This window comes from Neoarius graeffei, chromosome 27 (genome assembly GCF_027579695.1).
Source record: "Neoarius graeffei isolate fNeoGra1 chromosome 27, fNeoGra1.pri, whole genome shotgun sequence".
In the NCBI taxonomy this organism is placed as follows: Eukaryota; Metazoa; Chordata; class Actinopteri; order Siluriformes; family Ariidae; genus Neoarius; species Neoarius graeffei.
In genome coordinates, this window is record NC_083595.1 from 5,651,052 (window position 1) to 5,673,544 (window position 22,493).

The 22,493-nt window shown below is 40.6% G+C and overlaps 2 protein-coding genes across 2 annotated transcripts; one reads left to right on the top strand and one right to left on the bottom strand.

Moving 5' to 3' along the window:
- The first annotated feature begins 446 nt into the window (after positions 1-446).
- On the top strand, positions 447-14,411 carry atp6ap2 (ATPase H+ transporting accessory protein 2). Its single transcript, XM_060911731.1, has 9 exons — positions 447-554; positions 1,404-1,534; positions 1,860-1,988; positions 2,236-2,331; positions 3,382-3,519; positions 3,891-3,944; positions 5,395-5,544; positions 5,915-6,034; positions 13,730-14,411. The coding sequence occupies exons 1-9, from the start codon at positions 512-514 to the stop codon at positions 13,922-13,924; spliced, it is 1,056 nt and encodes a 351-aa protein (XP_060767714.1). The 5' UTR covers positions 447-511; the 3' UTR covers positions 13,925-14,411.
- LOC132875111 (uncharacterized) lies at positions 14,412-21,420 on the bottom strand. The gene is made up of 5 exons (XM_060911732.1): positions 21,367-21,420; positions 20,903-21,247; positions 19,439-19,570; positions 18,833-18,924; positions 14,412-16,127 (listed from the first exon to the last, which is right to left on the bottom strand). Exons 1-5 carry the CDS (start codon positions 21,389-21,391, stop codon positions 16,035-16,037), a joined length of 687 nt encoding a protein of 228 aa, XP_060767715.1. The 5' UTR covers positions 21,392-21,420; the 3' UTR covers positions 14,412-16,034.
- Positions 21,421-22,493: the final 1,073 nt, after the last annotated feature.

The following is a 22,493-nucleotide window of genomic DNA, read 5'->3' on the forward strand; positions in this document are numbered from 1 at the left end:
CATTTGATATGTTGTCTATGTTCTATTGTGAATACAACATCAGTTTTTGAGATTTGTAAATTATCGCATTCCGTTTTTATTTACAATTTGTGCTTTGTCCCAACTTTTTTGGAATCGGGGTTGTAATTTTGACCCCCCTCCCCATGCAAACTGGGCTGAAATGAGCTCATAGTTCATCACAGAGACCTATATTTGGGCTTTGGTCATCATATATGTGCATCTATGACTGGAAGAAAAATTATCAAAATAAAAATTTGAGGTGGGAAAACCTTTGCATTTTGGTTGATTTGATATGGAATGACCCTGCCATTTTCCCCTCAGAACTCACCATGACAGCTTTCAGTCACCACCCAGGTGTATCCGCTAGGTGGCAATATAGATAAACTTTTTTCAGCACGTCCTCACGTTCTGCGTAATAGTCAACGTCATCACGCACAGCGCAGCGCAGCGACGGTCAGCTGATTCTTGGTGCGCGAGGAAAGTGTTGTCGTTTCTCTAAAGTCGGCGGACGATGAAGAGCGCGGTAGTTTTCGTTACACTTGCGGTTTTAGCAGGTAAACATTCAGCGATTTAGGACTGATTTTGTAAACGTTGTTAAAATAAAAGGGTGCATATTTATATATCATTGTCTAAACGCGTCAGAGTGTGTCAGTGAGCTGAACTCTTGAGGTTAGCATAGGATGCTAATACAGCCGGCTGAAGGGTTAAATCCCAAATAGCTTCATGTTCACTCTGTAAGTGCACTATATATTATACACGTTATGAGAGAATGCAGCTTACAGCCTGTGAAGTGCACTATATAGTCATTATACAGGGTTTTGGGGATTCAGCCATGTCTTCTCTCAGCTCGATAGGGGTAGATTAAATATTCGTTCTCATATCTTTACTGACGACAAATGCTTTTTAAAATGGACTTTTTTATATTTCAACAATTTGTGAAAAACTGAATGCAATTTTAAACGTTAAAGAGTGAAATATCACCCGCTTTCGGAGCAACGAAACGGATGCGGTGTCACGTGACTGCTCTGATCACATGACGTGCCTTCAGTCAGGCCTGAGCAGGAGCTGCTTTTTTTTTTTCTTTTTTTTTTTAAATTTCCTGGTTTTGTTAAAATGATTTTTTTTATTAGAACCCAATAAGTGATCTGATGTTCTGTTAGCACAAGAACTGGGCCTGTAAGGAGAGAGAGAGACTGAAAGAACTCCTTTAAAGACTACTTTGCTTTTTTGGAAGAGTTTTACCCAGAACATTTTTTGTATTAAGGAGTGCAATTCACACATGGAAATACCTTATACATGAAAAATAGTATATTATACACAGTTCATAAAATTTATCGTATCTAATCAGTCCAATTGCATTAAACTGTAAAAGATTAAGATTGTGTTTTATTTTTTTTTTGCAGGTGTTTTTGGAGACCAGCTGACGGTGCTGCGTAGCCCTCAGTATGTGAACTTCAGGTCAGGACAATGGCCGCTAGCGGGAGAGAAGATCCCGGACCTGGTGGCTCTCACCATGGGCTTCTCCGTCCGTGAGGTATGCAGGATCTAAACTGTTAAAAGTGGACCAACGTTTATTATTCCAGACTTAATCCAGATGTGCTCATGTTGTGTTCATCTCATTTCATAATTGCTTAAATGGTTCAGTGATAACATCAGCATGGATATCTTGTTCAAACTCTGGGGAACTTCTTTTGCTAAAGGTGTTGTGTAACTGTCTCTGTCTTGTTTTGATATCCACATTTCGTATTTGATGAAAGAACATTTCAAATGACTTTTCTTGGAACTAACGTGACCATGTTTGAATTGTCCTTGTGAGATTTAAGTTGATATTTGAGTGATTTGTGTGTGTGTGTGTGCAGGATCTCGAATGGCCAGGCTTAGCGGCAGGTTCCCTGTTCCAGCGTCCTCGTGCCAACGCCCTGATTGCTGTCCGTGGCATTGATGGTTTAGATCTTCCCTCAAACATCTCTTCTTATCCTCTGGAAAATGTAAGTGTCTTAATCCTTAGTGCGTCTTTGGAATATTTTATCTATTCTGTAGAAAAAGGAAGTGACTAGATGTTTTTTGTAAATGAGTGCTCTTGAAAGTTCAACTTCCCCTGCAGTTATTTTAATATTGCACACTTGTGGAATTGAACTTCCTTTATTTTACAGTCATGAGACTCTCGGCATGGGTGCCTGTAGATTCCCCCCTTCTGTGTCTTATTAACTTCCCCCCTGCTCTGTCTCATCTCAGACGGTGCCGTTTACCCTGGACAGCGTTGCAAACTCCATCCACACTCTGTTTGCTGAGAGCACACCTGTGGTTCTGCAGCTCGCCCCCAGCGAGGAGGTAAACACTCCTGCTGCAGTGTGTGCAGATCTAACACATGCGTGTGTGCACACACGCTGCACATGGCCTCCTGTCTCGACTTAACTGCTTACCTCACTCTGGTTTTTCGTGGAACAGAACTATAAAGAAAAAAAACCCCGATACTGGAAATAAGCAGTGGAAAACAAACACTCGGTGGATGAACACAGACACGGATCTAACGATTTGATTTTTGTGCACGTTTTAAAAATGAGGTGTTCTTGCGTAATATCTCCTCCATGGCTGCTCAGTATTAGACAACTTCCTGTGGTCGGAAAATTTGGTTTCAGACAATTCAGTGACACAGAAAAAAGAAAACCTGTATGTACAAGTAAGCGATACCGAAAGCAAATCATTCTGTGCTGCTCGTTTGTGGGCGTGTCCTGTTTTTCGTTTTTGCTCAGTTACTATGATTTCACTGGGAGCTGCGAACTAGTAAGCAAATGTCGTATCCATACGAGTTAGCTCCAGACCGCATACTAAAAATAAGTCTTTTTATGTAAATTGAACCTTGGCATGAATGTGCGTCCCTGAACGATCAGATCACGTGTGGACCAGTGAGACACACCGCCACTCAGACCTGGCATTATGAATTGAGTCTCCTATGTTGGCCGTGCCACGCGTATGTTGCATGACTCGACACACTCTGCCCACATCATGTTGCGAATCAGCATCACTGAAAATGAACGACCTGTTTCAGCTCTGTTTTGCGCTGGGTGGAGCGTACGGTTACCATAAGGTTAGAGTGGTTGCCATAGAAACAGGCTTGATGTTTGACATTGACTGTTCTTAGTAAGTTAGACTCCTTTGGCTGATTTGAAAATTTAGTTTGTATGCAGTTGGTGCATCTTAAGTTTCGGTGCAGTCGCCCCTTGAACTCCGGGTCATGGATGCTGTGGCATCGCGACGGTTCAAGTCTGTGTTCTCTCAAAACATACTGTTATGACAAAAAGGGGACATAAACACAAGTGTTTTATATTTATTATAGATTTAATAAGTTTGTTAATGCTCATTCTGTGTATGTGTGTGTAGAGGCTGTACATGATGGGCATGGCCAACACAGTATTCGAGGATTTGCCCGTCACTCTACAGCAGATCCGCGCTCGTCTCTCGCAGGAGGGATCGGTCCTGCCTTCACTCCCACTCAACTCGCTGAGCCGGAACAATGAGGTAACACACACTCAAACTATCTCACTGATGTATTTACTGTTCATATTTCCTGCTATTGCGTCCATGTTAAATCATATTAGGACTAAAAAAATTAAATCCCAGAATCCAAAAAGACCCTTTTGTTCACCAGCATCATGGACTTGTGAACAGAAGTGTAAGTGAAGATGGCTGTGTGTCTAAAGTTTTAAAAAATTTTATTTATTTTTTTTGAAGTTAACACGAGCTTAAAGACTGGAATGCTACGTCTTTTTGAATATATGTTTAATGGAACTTTGAGTGGTATTTAAACATCAGACTGCGTTCTGATTATTTTTATTATTTATGGACGTTATTTAAAAAAAATGTCATTTATTTTGTGTTTTCTTGTCCAGGCTGATCTGCTCTTCCTGTCTGAGATTCAAGTGTTGCATGATATTTCTGCTCTGGTAAGTTAACATCAGAGACTCTAGTAACTACTACAGCCATCTGGTGCGGATTTAAGGCCCCCCCTCAAAAAAAAAAAGTTTTAGTATTGCAGATACTGAGATATGCCCACCACTTTTTATTATAGGCTTTAAAAAAATTGTTCTGTGGGATTGAGTTGGAGTTTATGGTATACATTTATATTTAATAGTAGGTCCCAGCTTAGGGTTTTTTGTTTTGTTTTTTTCGCTCGTGACACAAATGCAGTGAAAAGCGAGCTGGGTGAGTCCTGTTGGATTTTAACAGGGCGTGGGAGCTTCGTGCATCAACATAAGTGTCTGTGGGAAATGAGGCCGGACCGGCGGACACTGACTGGTAATTTTCACATTTGTCCATCTGTATTTCAAAAGCATCAAACCAGATGGCCCATGAAAAGATGCAGAGATATGTCTAATCTAATTTTATTCCAAACGTTACACTGGGTGAATACATTGTCGTAACACGGCCTGTGATTGGCCGATTGCAGATGCTCTTGATGAATGACAAGTCACTTCTCATCAGCGAGTAGCAGAGCATTCTAGTATGACACCACACGACGCTGTGATCAGCTGGGTAGGTTTACCACTAACATTAAAATAAAATAGACTACTACAGGTTTTGGATCCTGACAAAGCCCCCCCCCAAATACTTTCTAGACATGGAACTGACCTGTGTGTGCTATTGTTTTCTTGGGTAGAACTTTAAACGTTTTTCTTGAACCTTCTGACGTTTTCTTGTAAATTATATTCAGTTTGTAGTGTAATCAACAACTGTCAAGTGTAATTTGGCCTTTGAAGATGATAGAAACGTGCCTGGAAATAGCTGAGAAGTACCTCTAGGCATCTAAAGCCCTTCAGCTTCCGGGGCCTGAAGGTGGGCCCCGGACCCCTGGCTGCATTGTTCTGGGCCTTTGGCCCGTCATTCGGACAGACTGAAACTTGGGTGGATAGAACATTTCAGACTTGTCTGTCCTGTGACAGTCTGCTTAAAATTCCTTATTTCCCCACACTGTAATAACATCCTGTATTCCTGGACTGCGCTGTAGACTCCATGTAAAGGGTGTGTGCCATCCTTTTGTGTTTATGGTATCGTTAACACGCATGTTCACAAGCCAAAATGATAAGACGCTGCAGCAGGCTGACTGCACACACACACCTGTCAGTTGCCTGGCTACTGCTCGTATTCATTAACAGGGTCTCCTTGCACTCACTCTACCCTGTGTATGTACGTAGTACACGTGCTGTTTTGGGGCGGAGCCTCGCTTTGATTTTTACAACAACAGCTGGATGGGTCTATGAGAGATGTTGATTTTTGCAACAGCTCTGAAGAAAATCTGCTTGAAATCCTCTGAGTCTTGGGAACTGAGCCTCTGGCTGTGAATGAAACACTGATCACCTCTCTCCTTCTTCTGTCTGTCCCTCCTCCTCTCTCTAGCTGATGAGACACAAGCACTTGGCTAAGGACCAGGCTCCTGATCTGTTCTCTCTGGAGCTGGCTGGGATGGAGGAGCTCACCCGGCGCTACGGCCCGGACTCCCCTCAGTTCCAGGACGCCCGGCAGATTCTGGTAGCTGCGCTGCAGAAGGTGAAAAACCACACCACACGTTTTCAGCAAACAGATCCTATTGCATGTGGTTAAATGGGGGAAACTCTTCCTAAACCTGCACCTGTGCACCATCACGTTCACCACAAACACCTTTTGAAAGTGTCAGAAAAGAGTAAAAAAAAAAAAAGTTGTAAACTGACTTTCACTTGCGTTGAGGCTCTGTAGCAACGTCACTTTTGCACACATTGCATATATAAATAATACACATTTGTATACAGCTGTAGTAAACACGTTTTAGTGATGGCAGCAAATACAAATCTCGGATTGACGAGGAGAGATTTAACGGCAGTAGTGACGGCTTATATTTTACGTCATTAAACCCTTTCTTCATCTCCATCATGTTCTCTAGTTTGCTGATGACGTCTTCGGCGTTTATGGCAGCAACGCGGTGGTGGAGGTGGTGACGGTGAAGACGTTTGAGACTCCGCTAACCAGGAAGTCGCGCTCCATCCTGGAGGCTAAGCAGATTGTGAGTTTTTAAATTCAGCACTTTTGATGTCTGCATATTTGCATGATGCTTTACGCAGGGTCACGGTGTTCACACGAGGGTCTGTTAAGAAGGAGACGTGTTTATTTTCAGCTGTGGTCATAAGCACTATTTCTTTTACCAGAAGCTAAAACACTCGGCCAGATCACGCTGCCTTCTAGACTGAAGGACTAGTGGAAATGGACATGATGGCTTTATAGATTTGGATTTCTAAAATTGAAATTCAGTGTTAAATTGTTAGCTCCTGTACTGCACTTTCTCCTTTAGTGAAACTTAAACGCTTTAAAGAATTAATCTCTTGTTATGAAGAGCCATATGAAGGCTGGGTGTTTTTTGTTGTTCTGCCCCTCATCACGTGCATCAAAAACATGTGACGTCCTTCGCAGCTGTATTTTCACTGCTCTGAACTTTATCCACCATGACCCATTTGACTTTGCTAAGATTCAGGATGTACAGTGGGGCAAAAAAGTATTTAGTCAGCCACCAATTGTGCAAGTTCTCCCACTTAAAAAGATGAGAGAGGCCTGTAATTTTCATCATAGGTACACTTCAACTATGAGAGACAGAATGGGGGGAAAGAATCCAGGAAATCACATTGTAGGATTTTTAATGAATTAATTGGTAAATTCCTCGGTAAAATAAGTATTTGGTCACCTACAAACAAGCAAGATTTCTGGCTCTCACAGACCTGTAACAACTTCTTTAAGAGGCTCCTCTGTCCTCCACTCGTTACCTGTATTAATGGCACCTGTTTGAACTCGTTATCAGTATAAAAGACACCTGTCCACAACCTCAAACAGTCACACTCCAAACTCCACTATGGCCAAAACCAAAGAGCTGTCAAAGGACACCAGAAACAAAAATTGTAGACCTGCACCAGGCTGGGAAGACTGAATCTGCAATAGGTAAGCAGCTTGGTGTGAAGAAATCAACTGTGGGAGCAATTATTAGAAAATGGAAGACATACAAGACCACTGATAATCTCCCTCGATCTGGGGCTCCACGCAAGATCTCACCCCGTGGGGTCAAAATGATCACAAGAACAGTGAGCAAAAATCCCAGAACCACACGGGGGGACCTAGTGAATGACCTGCAGAGAGCTGGGACCAAAGTAACAAAGGCTACCATCAGTAACACACTACGCCGCCAGGGACTCAAATCCTGCAGTGCCAGACGTGTCCCCCTGCTTAAGCCAGTACATGTCCAGGCCCGTCTGAAGTTTGCTAGAGAGCATTTGGATGATCCAGAAGAGGATTGGGAGAATGTCATATGGTCAGATGAAACCAAAATAGAACTTTTTGGTAAAAACTCAACTTGTTGTGTTTGGAGGAGAAAGAATGCGGAGTTGCATCCAAAGAACACCAGACCTACTGTGAAGCATGGGGGTGGAAACATCATGCTTTGGGGCTGTTTTTCTGCAAAGGGACCAGGACGACTGATCCGTGTAAAGGAAAGAATGAATGGGGCCATGTATCGTGAGATTTTGAGTGAAAACCTCCTTCCATCAGCAAGGGCATTGAAGATGAAACATGGCTGGGTCTTTCAGCATGACAATGATCCCAAACACACCGCCCGGGCAATGAAGGAGTGGCTTCGTAAGAAGCATTTCAAGGTCCTGGAGTGGCCTAGCCAGTCTCCAGATCTCAACTCCATAGAAAATCTTTGGAGGGAGTTGAAAGTCCGTGTTGCCCAGCGACAGCCCCAAAACATCACTGCTCTAGAGGAGATCTGCATGGAGGAATGGGCCAAAATACCAGCAACAGTGTGTGAAAACCTTGTGAAGACTTGCAGAAAAGGTTTGACCTCTGTCATTGCCAACAAAGGGTATATAACAAAGTATTGAGATGAACTTTTGTTATTGACCAAATACTTATTTTCCACCATAATTTGCAAATAAATTCTTTAAAAATCAGACAATGTGATTTTCTGGATTTTTTTTCCCTCATTTTGTCTCTCATAGTTGAAGTGTACCTATGATGAAAATTACAGGCCTCTCTCATCTTTTTAAGTGGGAGGACTTGCACAATTGGTGACTGACTGAATACTTTTTTGCCCCACTGTATGCAAGGGTCTTTTTAAAAAAGCATGCATGCAATACCTTGGGGAAAAAAAAGGGCCTCAGAGTCCGCCCTCACCAAAGACCAGCCAGGGAGACAAACACACAGTTTAACACTTAAAACGCTGGTTCTGGATCCACACAAGCCTCGTTCCTATTTAATCACAAACTGAACAGGATTTAGTGTATGTAATGCCTTACAATGAATATTACTAGTAACAACCAAAATGAATTAGTTAAAGCAGGGGGGAGAAATTATCAAGCACAAAACTATCGATAAATCACGGATAAAGGCAGCCTTGCCTCAGGGTTAATCTCGCATGACGTCACGTGTGGAAACCTGGTTATCTGGGTCAGTTCGGTTCATCTGACGCCGTGCTTGTTTACGTGCTGAAATTGGACATTGTTGTTGGAATCTTACAAAAATAACGATGGGAAAGCACTGCGTTGTGTTTGGATGTTCAAATCCCGATACAACAGGACATTCGGTTCACAATTTTTTGAGAAATGCTTCTCATCCAAAGCAACAGTGGGTGAGGTTTGCAAACAAAGGGGGCAGATTTCGTGTCGCCGACTAATAATAAATCTGATTCATCAAGTGTCCATCACCACCAGAGCGACCACATGGGAATTACTAGAGCAAAAAAGAAACCCATTTATTTAATAAATGACATTTGGACAGTTTGTCAATTCCCCTATCATCACTTCATATCTTCAATAATTACACTGAATAAGTGTACGTTTTAAAGATTATATTTCTGTATTTATTGAGGTACATGTAAATATTTTCCCGATTATTTTGCATCGGCCATCTTAGAATAAAAATCCACAAACCATCTGTGATTCCAGTTCTCTCTGGCTGGTGGTGCGCTATCGGTGCTGAGTGGGACTGTCGTGAACTGGCAGTTTCTTGTCTTGGGGGTTTGAAAAGAGAACCATTTACTCTGGAATATCCTTGATCATTATCTGCCCCTTCAGCCGACATATAAGAATCCCAGTCACTATCAGAATTCTCTCCAAAACCTGATTCCATATCGGGACTGGTCTAACCACTGCTGCACACATGAACAAAATCGATACCTGGATTGTTACACACGTGACGTCACGCACCCCTTCAGAATCAGAAGATTCCGTGAAATCGTCTGATCTTATTGATTTTCCATTAATTTATGGCCTTTTGGATCTGCTGTGGTTTGAAAACACATGGTCAGTCAACATAATGATTGTTGCTTTGTATGAGGGGAAAAAAGTGTGGTTTAGGGACATTATATTCACTTTAATACTTAAACTGCATATTTCTGCAATTATTTATATATAAATGATTTATTGTGTAGAATATTGAAACTGATTTCCAACAACTTGCACTTTTATCGTTTCTTCACTGTGTACGCTGAGCTGTGGGATTCTATGTAGGTAAATCTTTCCTTCTGAGCATTTAGGCTGCTGGGCCATAGAAGGTTCACGCTGCACGCTGCATGCTGCACACTACACGCTACACGCGTGTAAAGAAAAGTGGACAAACGTAGCATGACTTGCTCTGGGCCATAGAACGGCGTGCACGCTGCACACTTCACGCGTGAAGCATGAAATGAACATGCACACTTTTTTCTAGGCGTGAAGACGGAAATTCCAGTCAATGCATGCGGTCACCGCCGCGCCAGCCAATCAGAACGGGTCTAGGGAGATAACTCTATGCTTTCAGGGGAAAACTTCAGAAAAAATATAATTGAATGGTATAATTGAAAAATAGTTCTTCATCGGGATTGTCAAGCAGATTATAGAATGTTCGGTGAAATTCACCACGGGTTTCTCTCAGAAGGAAGTGTTCTCGGCTCCAAATTCTGTACCTTTTTCTCTTCCTCTGTCTCAGTAAAAGCAGAATGAGGCAATCGTCCTCATCCGAAGAGTCCATATTGTTGGTTATTGTTGTATTACTCGGTCAAAGTAGAACAGACGCAACACGTGAACATCCAAGCATGAAGTTTAATGGCCCAGGGTCCGGTTCTTCACGTGAACGTGCAGCGTGCAGCATGCAGCGTGCAGCGTGAACCTTCTATGGCCCAGCAGCCTTAGAGATTAGAAGATTAGGCATGTGCCTGGAGGAAGAGCCTTGTGGTTTAATGCACCAGATACAAAACCGCTGAACTTGCTTGCCACCGAGCCCTACGCTGAAGCAGCAACACAATGCCAATGTAAACTGACTAGCGAGACTCCAGAACCAGTGGAATTAAGCATGTAGCTCATGTGACCTTAAAGGAACAGTGAATAAATACCTGCCTGGGGTATCTGAAAGGTCAGACAACTGCTGCTCACCACTAAAGGAGGCTTAGCTATGTCAAATGTGTATTTTGTGGCTTCGTCAGAGTGGGACTGACTTCTGCGATAAATGGTGCGGCTCACCGACAAACCCAACTCCAGGACTTTCCACATCGCGGCCGAGCGCGTCTCACTTTCCTGTCATAACTCTGGGAGGAGTTTCGCTGGAGGTTATCAGGCAATGACGGGATATGCACACGTATTAAAATACTCCTTGTGATTCATATAAACACTTCCGAGACCACCCGTCTCATTCAATATTCATTGTTACACTGAAAGCATTTCGCAGATACTCTGACAATAACGGGGTATGTGACCATGGTCCTGGAGCAGAAAGGGTTAAGAGGCTTGCTCAAGGGCCCGACAATGGCAGCTTGTCAGTGCTGGGGCTTGAACCCATGACCTTCAGGCCTGAGTTTCCCAAAAGCATCACAGCACAAAGATCATCGTTAAATGGTAGAGCGAGCATCACAATGAACACTCGTTCTCCTAGTAAAGATGCTCTTAGCATTAAGAGGCTTTTGGGAAACCCACCCCAGAGTCTTAACTGTTGAGCCACATGAAGATATTTGGGTGGAGTTACAAAATGGCGTCAGCCATCAATTTGTCAAATCTAATAACCACAGATGTGTTGACTTCGTACCACATTGCGGACAAAGATATGAGTTTCAGCCACAAAGAGCTGTATGACTGCTTATGCGTGTTTTAAGGTTTGCGCTCAAACACATTCAGTGGTGCTGTGTGTCGCGTTCCTGCTTGAGCGACCTATTGAATCCTCCCTTGTGCTGTTTCTCCCGTGTAGTGATAGTAAGCAGGAAACACAGCTTTAATGGTGGCGTGTAGCCGTTACACAGCCAATAGTGCCAATACTTTTAATCATCTTCAAAAATAAGTGAGTGCGCGCAAGCAGTCATGCAGTGTTTTTTGTGGCTGAATCTTAAATACCTTTGTGTGCTATATGTGAGGTCAACACGTCTGATTTACATTTGACCAATCAATGGTCTGTACTGTTTTGTAGCTCCGCCCACACGTCCCTGCTCAGCTTGCACAGTACTTTGAGAGGAAGCGTCTTATCTTCTCATCTCATTAATTGCCTTTAGTCGTACTAATCATGGCAATGGGTGGTTGATTTAAACTTTGGCAGCCAGTATGTTGGCATTAACCAGATTCAACACGAGTGCTGAAAGGTCTCCTTGCATCGTTTTTTCATTAATTGTGCGGTGGTCTCTAGTATGAATGAATGCCCTGTGAGCCGGTTTTGGTGAAAAAAAAAAAAATGCTGTGGTTCTCCTGTTTCAGGCTGTTCTAGTTTGGTGGAGGAGTGGGTGGCGGGAGAACGACAGGATTTCAGCTCTTACTCATTAATATTCATGACATGTAAACGTGTTACCTCTGATTGGCTAACAGCACTGTGACGCTACCTCCAGTGGGTCAGAACAAGCGGATGTGGGTGTCTTACTACGGCGAGAGAGAAGGAACAAACCGCAAAGGGAAAAATACCGCGCGCTGACGTTATTGAGGTGCGACACGAGGAAATAAGAAAAATTCAACAAATGTTCAGGTTTTTACTGAACAAACAAATGAATAAAATGAACAAGTGACTTAAAAAAAAACGTGGGTGTCTTTGTAAAAACTGTTGATTGGCTATTATGGTCTCGACGTCGATGTTTTGACCAATAACAATGTAGATGATACGAATTTTACATCACATTCAACGAGATTTAAACGAGACTAAAGATGGCGACTTACAAATAATGTGTAAACATCGTTGGAATTAATAAAGTTTGAACAGCATGAAGGAACATACCCCAACCCCCCGAAATTAATAAAAAAAAATTCTCAACGGATTTGGCGTAATATAAAAAGGTGGTTTTTACTCAGAAAAAGCGGAAAACTCTCATCCCTGCCGAGCTTGTGACCATGTCATGCATGCTAACGTGGAGAATATGAACATGCTATTTTGTAACAAAAACCTTCGAACAAAAAGTTCATGTTTCGCTTACAGCTTGTGAGCTGGTGGTCGATCGTGTTGACGGTACAGATCCAGGGATTAAAAACAACCTCGAAGCAAAACCACTACTGAAGGCACCGAAGTTTGAAAAGTCACTGTGGTTGAAATGATCAGAACACAGCACTAACGCTGCATTATACTTCGCTGGTGGTGTTCCAAAGATAAATTCCAACCATTTCTTCTTCACCTCTTCTATCTTGGGCAAGAAATGCAATGTTGATGTCTTACTGCCACAAATAACACAGGCACAAACTTGTTCAGACATGTTTTCAACTTGCTGTTAGGTCCTCTTCGTTAGCTACTGACGAGATGGGCTCTGCTCAGTGTTGCCAGATACTGCTGACGTTTTCCAGCCCAAAATATGTTCAAATCCGCTAAAATGCACTTAAAACCGCCCAATCTGGCAACACTGGCTCTGCTATCTCTCCTTGCGCTTAAATCTGAACTTCCTTCCCGTGGGCGGTCGCAAGCCAAGGTGGGCGAGGCCATGACTACTAATTTACGAAGTGACGCAAGATCGTATGGCTTTTTCTGATTCGCTCGTTTTTCCGACTATTTTCTTTCATAAGCTAATACAGGGAATGGGAGTAGAATTACATTTTCGCGTGCAGCATGCATATGCAATTGGGAGTGAACTATGGTATTTCAAAAAGAGCCAGTATTAAACGTTTTTGGTGGAAGGGCACCTTTAATTTAACGCAGTGAATTACTGAAACGAAGCACGATCATGGGTACTTTGCGCAGTGAGGTTCAAGTGGTTCCCAGAGCTCAAACATTTACACCTCTCACTAGCCACAAAGCTAGGAAGTAACGAGTGAGCTGTAAATAGAAACATTGGTCAGAGCGTGCTAACCCCCAGCAAGCAGCTCTCACAAACAAGCGCACTCGTTTCTCTCCATCCTCTGTTAACATGTGAAACCCACACCAAAGCTGACCTCGTTTCTGATTTATAAGACGCAGAAGCTTGCACACAGTCAGACGTGTTCACTGCACAGTGTGTTAATTACAGCCATGATGGACTGAGCCCATGCACACAGACTGTCCAACACGTGGTCAGTGCAGCACCATGAGAAACTGCTTCGAGTTTCAAAACGCTTATTGCAACACGCCGCCCGCTATTTAGAGCTTTAAGATGAATGCACCCTTTTTGATATCGTTCTAGGTGATAAGCGCACTCTGCCTTTTTGGTAAATCAGAGCATCTTCTTTTTAAAACCAAAAGAGGATTAGTAAAATAAAACCACGTTGCCCCGTATTAACCCCAAGTGTTTGTGATTGACTTGTTTTGGTTCCAGAGTAACCCAGGAAGCCCCTACAATCTGGCCTACAAGTACAACTTTGAATACGCTGTCGTGTTCAACATCGTGCTGTGGCTCATGATCGCGTTGGCTCTCGCCGTCATCGTCATCTCGTACAACTTGTGGAACATGGACCCGGGCTACGACAGCATCATCTACAGGATGACCAATCAGAAGATCCGCATGGACTAATCACGCATTACATTCCGTCACAGTGTTGTGTGTAGACAGGTTTCTCACTTCCATTCCTCCCATGCGTATGTGTATATATCGCTCTGAAATTTCAGTTTGTGAATAAGTAGGATGAAGAATATTTATTGACCCCTGCTGTTTTGCTGAAAAATCTAAATGAGAACGGGACGCATGTATTTCGCCTTTGTTAATAGCACGCTGGGTGTGGTTTCGTTGAGTAAGTGCACTGCTGTGGAATTGTGTGAAGTCGCTAGTGTCGCAATGGTGTTCTGTGTCGTGTTCCTGCTCGAGTGATATGTTGAATCATCTGTATTTTTGTTTTTATTCCTGATACACTGGACTACATAATATGATGGCGATTGTAGAGAGGTGGGGTGATAAACTAAAATTGCATGTGGTAAAATTTCACCCAGGTGTGATGTTAAAACATGGAGATCACCGACATGATTTTATTTGGAAATAAAAATATACATGCAAAATCAGACAATTGGTTACAACTGAATGTTTATTTTATGACATGTAGTAGTGAGTCACGGTGACAAAAGAACAAAATGATTGAGGAGATATTTTATGAAATGTGTTTGATCTTGATTAGTTTCTCAGCCCTCCTCCGTCCCCGGCTATGTTCATCTGAAACTTTTTTTTTCCCCTGTTCTCCTCCATCAATCATATGACTGAAGTTCAGCCGAAATAAAACTTGCTGATGAATTACAGATAAAAGTGGAGAATGGCTTCTGGCAGGGTCACATGCTATTTATTGTGAAAAAGGAACTTTGGTTTTCGAGGACAAGCTCGTACCAAACCCACAAACACACTACAGCCCTTTCCCACCAGTCATCATGTCTAAGAATCTGATCTTTTGAAGTGAGAATTCTCAGAAACTGTTATCACTTTTCACTAATATATTCTGGAGAGTTTGTGGTTGAATCACGTGACTTAACATGAATTCTCATGAGTACGACTCAGTGGTGTGTTCAAACGAGCCTGACTCAAAGAATCACTTTTTTTTTAAAACTCATGTTCAGTAAAAGATTAAGAAATGAATGAGAAACTATTCAAAAAGGAGACTCAATACACTTCAGCCACAATTCACACGTAGCAAAGCCCTTTCTGCCACTTCCTCCAAGGCCAGACTGCCTTCAACTCAATCTTGCGCAGTGGCAGTGGCGCAAAAACCACAGATGGGGGGGGGGGAAAGACAGAGCTGAGCACAATGCACAAATCTTTAACAATACCCATATCACAGACTCACAATGTTTAGAGTAATTGTTTCCCAGTTAGTAGGTGAGGTTTCAGTATAATTTCCCATTAAAAGCATTTAATTTAGATTTGCTTCATCTCACCTTGAAACAAAATATTTTAAAATAGTCAGTGTTTAAAAATCTTAGTTGAAAATGCTAATATATTACCTGCATCACTGCTGCAGTTCAAACTTTGGGAGGCAAATCAAAATGGCAGCTTCAGCAAACAAATTCTTACTTTTAAATGAGTGTATACAGGTATTTACTTTAGATCAATTTGTTAAATCTATAACACTAACTATACATTGCTTTACATTGCAGTTAGCCGGCATGGAGACGTCTGTGGTTTCTTCCCAACTTTGTAGCTCAAATGCACAGAAGTCTGAAATGATGTAACTTCCCACACTATCGAGGCCAGTCGAACCGCAGGATAACGGTACCTCAGGGTTTAAACTGAAACACTGTCAGTGCATTCTGGGAAATCTCATGGCCAGCGGGACAACAACGCTCGCCCCCTCCTTCCTTTTTTTATGTTTCTCAAAATGGCTGACATTCTACTCAGAACCCTTAAGTGTCTGAATCGCGACTCACTTCAGTCCAATGACTCACTTATTCAAATCTTCCAGATCGTCTCCTTAAGTGACTCCAGGTTTAATTCACAACTCGAACAGCATCAGAAAAGCACTTTAGGGCTGTTCTATAAATTTAGGCCTTCAAAAAGTCTAAAAAGGTTTGTTCATGCTTGTGAATCAATTCGTCGGATTTTACAAAATGACTTGTGTGAATTGTCCATTACATATCAGTAGCTGTAGGAGCGGGGCTTCTTTCTGCCTGTGATGACCTTCGTGAAGTCCACGTGTTGCGTCGGGTCACGGTTTCGCAGGCTGCAGGAGTGCGTATGTGCTGTTGAGTTCAGTTGTCCTGATGCGTCCTTTCGTCGGTACGTGCTGCACCTGAGCATACTGAAAGGATAATGTGATGCGACTGGATTAATAAATACAACTTTGTCACACATTTAAGATGCAAAAAAAAAAAACAACTTAAATGCAGTGTGTTAATTGTGTGAAAGTGTAGTATGAGCCAGTTCCCTGATGAAACGAGAGCAGAGCTGTCCCGGTGTGTGTGCTGTATGAACACCACAGCACAGGAATTATTAAGTTCTATCGGACAATTCTGTGACTAAAGCCCGGCGCACACGGGTAATTTTTTTTGACGCCAGCGAAAAACTGGTTTGTGTGCGGATATTTGCGATGGTGATTTTTTTTTTGTTCCTTGCGACAGATCGCAGGTATCAAACATGCTTGACAGACCAAAAACAAAATTTTTCAGTCGCTGACTTGTTGCAGAGATGTAAGGTCAAAGAACAATCAGCTGCTTCATGTTGTATGTTTATACTCTCTATTTTTTTTATACATAAGTACATTAAATTACACACTTTGATATTGCAGCATGTGTACAAATCATTAAATGGATGCAATTCTAGTTGAACTAGTAATAGGATTATTTCCAAACAGACACCAAATCTTTTTCAGTTCATATTAATTTATTTATTAACTCTTTATATGAGCAAGTTTCAGTCCTCTAAACCATTTTTAATGAGTGTATTATCCAGTGTTAGCAGAGAAGTACATTTACTTGAGTTCTGTACTTAAGTACACTTTGAGTATCTGTACTTTACTTGAGTAATTTTTTTAAACATATGACTTTAACTTCACTACGTTTGAAAGACAAATATCGTACTTTTCGCTCCACTACATTTCTATCCAGGTCCTCGTTACTCATTCCTATGAAGCAGCTTTGAAAGTGGATGTTTTTTTCTTTTCTTTTCTAAAGCGTGATTGGTTTTTTCACAGCTGACACAGAGAGCCGATCAGTAATCACTAGGGTCACGTCACATCCACAGACTGGATAAAATCAAGATCAGTGAGTTCTCAGCAGCGTTATTTAACACGATCAGTTGATGGCAGAATGGAAGGAGGCGGTTCTTCTGGAGAACGCACGCACTCATGGTCCTACCAAGAACCCATGTTTCAGTTTTCTGTACGGATTAAAGAGTCATTTTGTTTTAATTGTCTTGTTTGCCGAAAACGAACCACATCACAGCCTATAAAAACTCGCTGCCCAATCTGCAGAAGCATATTTAAGTATATAAATGTTTTGTTCCAAGAGAAAGCTTGCAATGAAGTTGTTGGTGCTTTTAGAGCTCGCGATAACGTTGCAATAGCTGTACAGTCTGGTTAGTCAAATGATTTTCTATAGATTTGCCCACCAACTTGCCGTAGCCTTGTCCACGGCTAACAATAACACACAGCTAGTTAACTTGCACACTGTTAGTTAGCATGTAAAAACGGAATTACGCTAACATGAATAACGTTAACTTATCTGAAGTCCTTTCAGAAATATGTTTTACCATAATCTTGCCAAATAAACAGAATGTAGAAATGTGTGTTTAAAGGTTTTTATTCTACAGGTTCTACAAGTTCGTCAGTAAATCCAGTTGGTGTTTCAGAGGCGTTAGGTTTTGTAAGCGTTGTGGCAATAATACAACGACGCATTGACAGAAAATGTACTTTTAATACTTACACTACCGTTCAAAAGTTTGGGGTCACCCAGACAATTTTGTGTTTTCCATGAAAAGTCACACTTTTATTTCCCACCATAAGTTGTAAAATGAATAGAAAATATAGTCGAGACATTTTTCTGGCCATTTTGAGCATTTAATCGACCCCACAAATGTGACGCTCCAGAAACTCAATCTGCTCAAAGGAAGGTCAGTTTTATAGCTTCTCTAAAGAGCTCAACTGTTTTCAGCTGTGCTAACATGATTGTACAAGGGTTTTCTAATCATCCATTAGCCTTCTGAGGCAATGAGCAAACACATTGTACCATTAGAACACTGGAGTGAGAGTTGCTGGAAATGGGCCTCTATACACCTATGGAGATATTGCACCAAAAACCAGACATTTGCAGCTAGAATAGTCATTTACCACATTAGCAACGTATAGAGTGGATTTCTGATTAGTTTAAAGTGATCATTGAAAAGAACAGTGCTTTTCTTTCAAAAATAAGGATATTTCAAAGTGACCCCAAACTTTTGAACGGTAGTGTAAGTATTTTTAAAAGCAAGTACTTCAGTACTTTAACTTAAGTAAAAATTTGACTGGAAAACTTTCACTTGTATCGGAGTCACATTTGTTACATTAAAGTGGATGTCTTCTATTTTTTTTTTTTTTAGTAAGCTGACTTACACTGATGATCTCCAATATCACTGGTGCACTCATCGCTTTGTTAATGTATTCAAAAGTGTAAACGCAAAACTGTACTAAAGCAAATCAGGGCGCTCTATACCATAGATTTTAAAACGTTTTACCAACTTGCATCGCTTTCTCACACACATTAATGCATTTCGATCTGTGCAGCACGATACATCTTTTGCATGTGGGACTTTCCGTCTTCGCAACAATCGACACCGTGCCCACATCTACAGTGACTCAAACACCTCATTTATCTCTTCATGTCAGTGATGAAAAATGAAGAACACTCATAGAAACAGAATCCACAACAGACTTTAGCACATGTCCTGATTGCAGAAGCGTTTTAGATTCACAAAATCATTTTAAGTATTGTTTAAAAAAAAAAGAAGCAAGAGAGTGAGCAGTTATCCTACCACAAGGCTGGCGTCCTGACACAGTTGTAAACCAGGATCTGGAGCTTGTGCTGGAGCTTTTGGAGATCTTCTGCAGTGACGAACTGTAAAAACTAAAATGGAAAAATATGAAGTTAACCCAGCGAGAGCCAGGACTGCATTAGCCTGTCCTTATTATACACATGAACAAGCCCTGTGTGTCAATAACTATTAATAATACATTATATGAATTAGAACACTGATTAAGCAGTGACGCATATCTAGCGGTAAAATGGTAATGTGATATACATTTCTTGTATCCCTGTATAAAGACTAAACACATCACTTAGCCACAGGCAGTTTAGAATTCTAGGCCTATCGGACAGGACAAAATAACACGTTTTAACTACAGAAATATATCACAAGCATGCAATTAAAAAGAGATCACTTTGGCACTTGTAGACCGTCTATCTGAATATGGTGCCCGTGAACCTTTTAGGAATCTCATTTAAGGTCAATAGACAACATGAAGACTATTAGAACAACCAGAAGACCAGATTTGTATTTTCAGTTGTGCAGGAGTAAACTATACTCACACTACATTCTTTATTTTACACGTCATGAGAATATACAGTAAATAAAACCCACCTGTAACTGTAACAGCCAGAGCCAGGTTCATTATTACTGATATGATGAGAATGGGAACGAAGGTTTTCCAGGTTTCTCCAGGTGTACTGACTGACTGATTCTGCCTCTGCTCAATTTTACACCCCTGATTCTCTGGAAACAGTTTGAAAAACAACAAATAGTTTGGACGTTAAACAAACCACATTAAACATGTTTTGTCAAGTAAGTTTTATATCAGACGTGGTTGAAGGTCTGGGGGTTCTCAAACTTTTTACAGACTTAAATTCCACAGACGCCTGCAATATAAATTTAATTCATTTTACACTCCTAAGGCCCAAGCTGTTTTTTTACATGCATTTTTTTTATTTCTCTTTGCTATTTGGGCTTATTAGAACCTGATTAGAATAAAAACTAAGCATCATCTTTTGATAAGATGTACTTTTAGAGAAAAAGTATGTCTACATATGTGGATTCTTGTTCCGAATTTCCATAAAGTGCTGTCCACGCATGTGACCGCTAAGCCCTAGGAGGTTAAATGTGTACAATAATATTTAATCTGTTTCTTAGCACTGTTGAGATTTGTATTATTCAACTTTGCACGGACAAAACCTTTAGAATGAAGATAACAGCTATTCCTTAAGTATGTAACAATGTATCGTATGATGATAAATCACTATACAAATTTATGATGATTCAAATAGATGAAAAAAAATCAATCATGATTATCAGTTTGCATAACCGCAGTTTTTCCTGACTGTAGTTGTGCTGTTCAGACTGCAGAGGATCTACAGTAGCAGATTGTGCAATTGACTGTACAAATAGATTTAAGAAGAAATCGGAGCTCTATTTTTACAGACTGCTGAAAGATTAAAAAACAGAAGCAGCAAATGGAGGAAATACAAATGTTCATACATTTATTAAGAAAAGGCCTATTTGTTCATGTTTTCATTTTTTTTTACAAAAGAAATATTTTAATTAACAGGCTATTATATTTTACTTCAGCCTTTACAAATGTGGGTAAATAATTATTGACTTAAGAAAATGAAAAGTTTTTTTTCTAAACAAAAGTACTATTTAAGTTAAAAAAGAATAGGAAAAACGTTGCTTTTTTTGGTAATAAAATTTTCATTTAAATTTTTTTTAATATCATGGGAAAATCGAATCCTGAACCAAATATTGGGAATCAAATTGAATTATGAATTGAATCATTGCATGCCGACTAGTAAGACAATAATAAATATAACTCCGATAATGGGAGTTGTAATTTAAAAATAATCACATTTTCATTATCACTGACCTCAAAAATCACCCTATAATTTTATAACTAGAAGAAATGTTTGCATTTTTGCCCGGTCTCAAAATAAATTTATCCAAAAACAAATCATTTATACATTCAAATTAAAACAAAAAAGTTGCTTCAATTCAAAACCTGTTCAACACGACTATTAAAGGATATTATTTTAATTTTGGTTGAAATAAACTCACCAGCTGAGTGATTCTGGATGTAAAGTCTGATTCCACTGCTGATGTTGGGAGATGAACCAGTTTGAATACAATAATACACTCCTAATTCATTCATACTGATATTGTGAATAAATAAACTGCTGTTATATTGCAGTGAGAAAGTCTTGCTGAAGGTCGTGTTACTGTATTCTGCCCACAAGGACAGGCTTGAGTAAGAGCGTAATATATTAACTGGAGGTTCTGACGGCTTCATCAGGAACCAGAACACATAATTTATAGACACCTCACACTTTAGAGTCACATTTTGTCCCAAATTCACCGACTTCTCGATGAAACCTTCTGCAGCTCCACAGCACACAAGTAGATCTAGATAAGAAACACACGTTAAAATTATTAGAACACCACACAAATATTTCAGAAGACAAAGTAATGCAGTTACAGGATGGAAAGTTCAAACTGAATCTGAAACTTGTGAATCTACTCACAAACGTGAAGCTGAAAGATCCTCATGATGACATTTGAACGCTGTCCAGAAGCTCGAAACAGCGAGTCTGATTTAGTCAGGAAGCACGCCTGCTGATGTTCAGATGCAGAAGTGTGCGGAAGTGTATGTTGACGTTTTGACCACAACTTTTATCCCCTCCTTCATTCATCTCCTCCACAGTTTAAAGGTGCTTCAAAAAGCAACCTTGCATTAATTCCATCAGTGTGAAATTTTATAAGACTTTACAAAAGAATTCAAGCAAGACAGCAGTCAGATTCCCAAACTGGGTTCATTTTCTACAGCAGCAGCTCTGGGAGGAGTTCAAAATCATTTCTATAGTAACAGGGACTAATACAGAGGACACTCGAGATAATCCAAGGCTAATAATAAACTCATTTAAAATGTGTGTATTAAGCCTCAGGTGGGACGACTTTGTAAAAGGTTGTAAGGTCACTGACACAGGAAAGTTTTAGCACAGAAGAGTTTCACAAGCTGAGTTTTTTTGTCTTAATTCAATTGCATTTTTGTCAAACTGCTGTGGTATTAGAGAAATAAAACTCTTCAGATGGTGCTGTTGGGAACTCTGCTTGATTACACCACCCCATTCTGATTGTTGATTATTGTGTAACAGCTCAACACCAACTGCTTTACTGCTTACTTAGCCATTTACTCTTAGTCATGAATCACAACTATTACAAGTCATTGTTTTTCATTCCCTGTACACATTTACTTCATCTATACACTCAAGTACAGAATCAGAATGGAGCTTTGGATTCATTTGATGAAAATATTTTACTCCAAGTAAAATATCAAAAGGCAAGGAGGTGTGTATTAAAGCTATAGCCATCTTCCATTTTTAAACTTTACACTTGGAGCATCATTATTGATCTACAGGGCAAAATGTTTCCTTTAACTATTTATTTAAATAAAGATTTAATCCACAATCACAACTTGAGAGTGAAAATCAGTCATCACTCCATCTCAGAGTCAGCTGCATGCAGACCAAACCACAGCCTTCTAACAGAAAAGAAAGTGTGATGTTTATAACAGATCTAAAATTTCACCACATTAAAGCTAATTATTCTGCACTAATGTGGAAGACAGACTTATGCTTTTTGATTATCACCC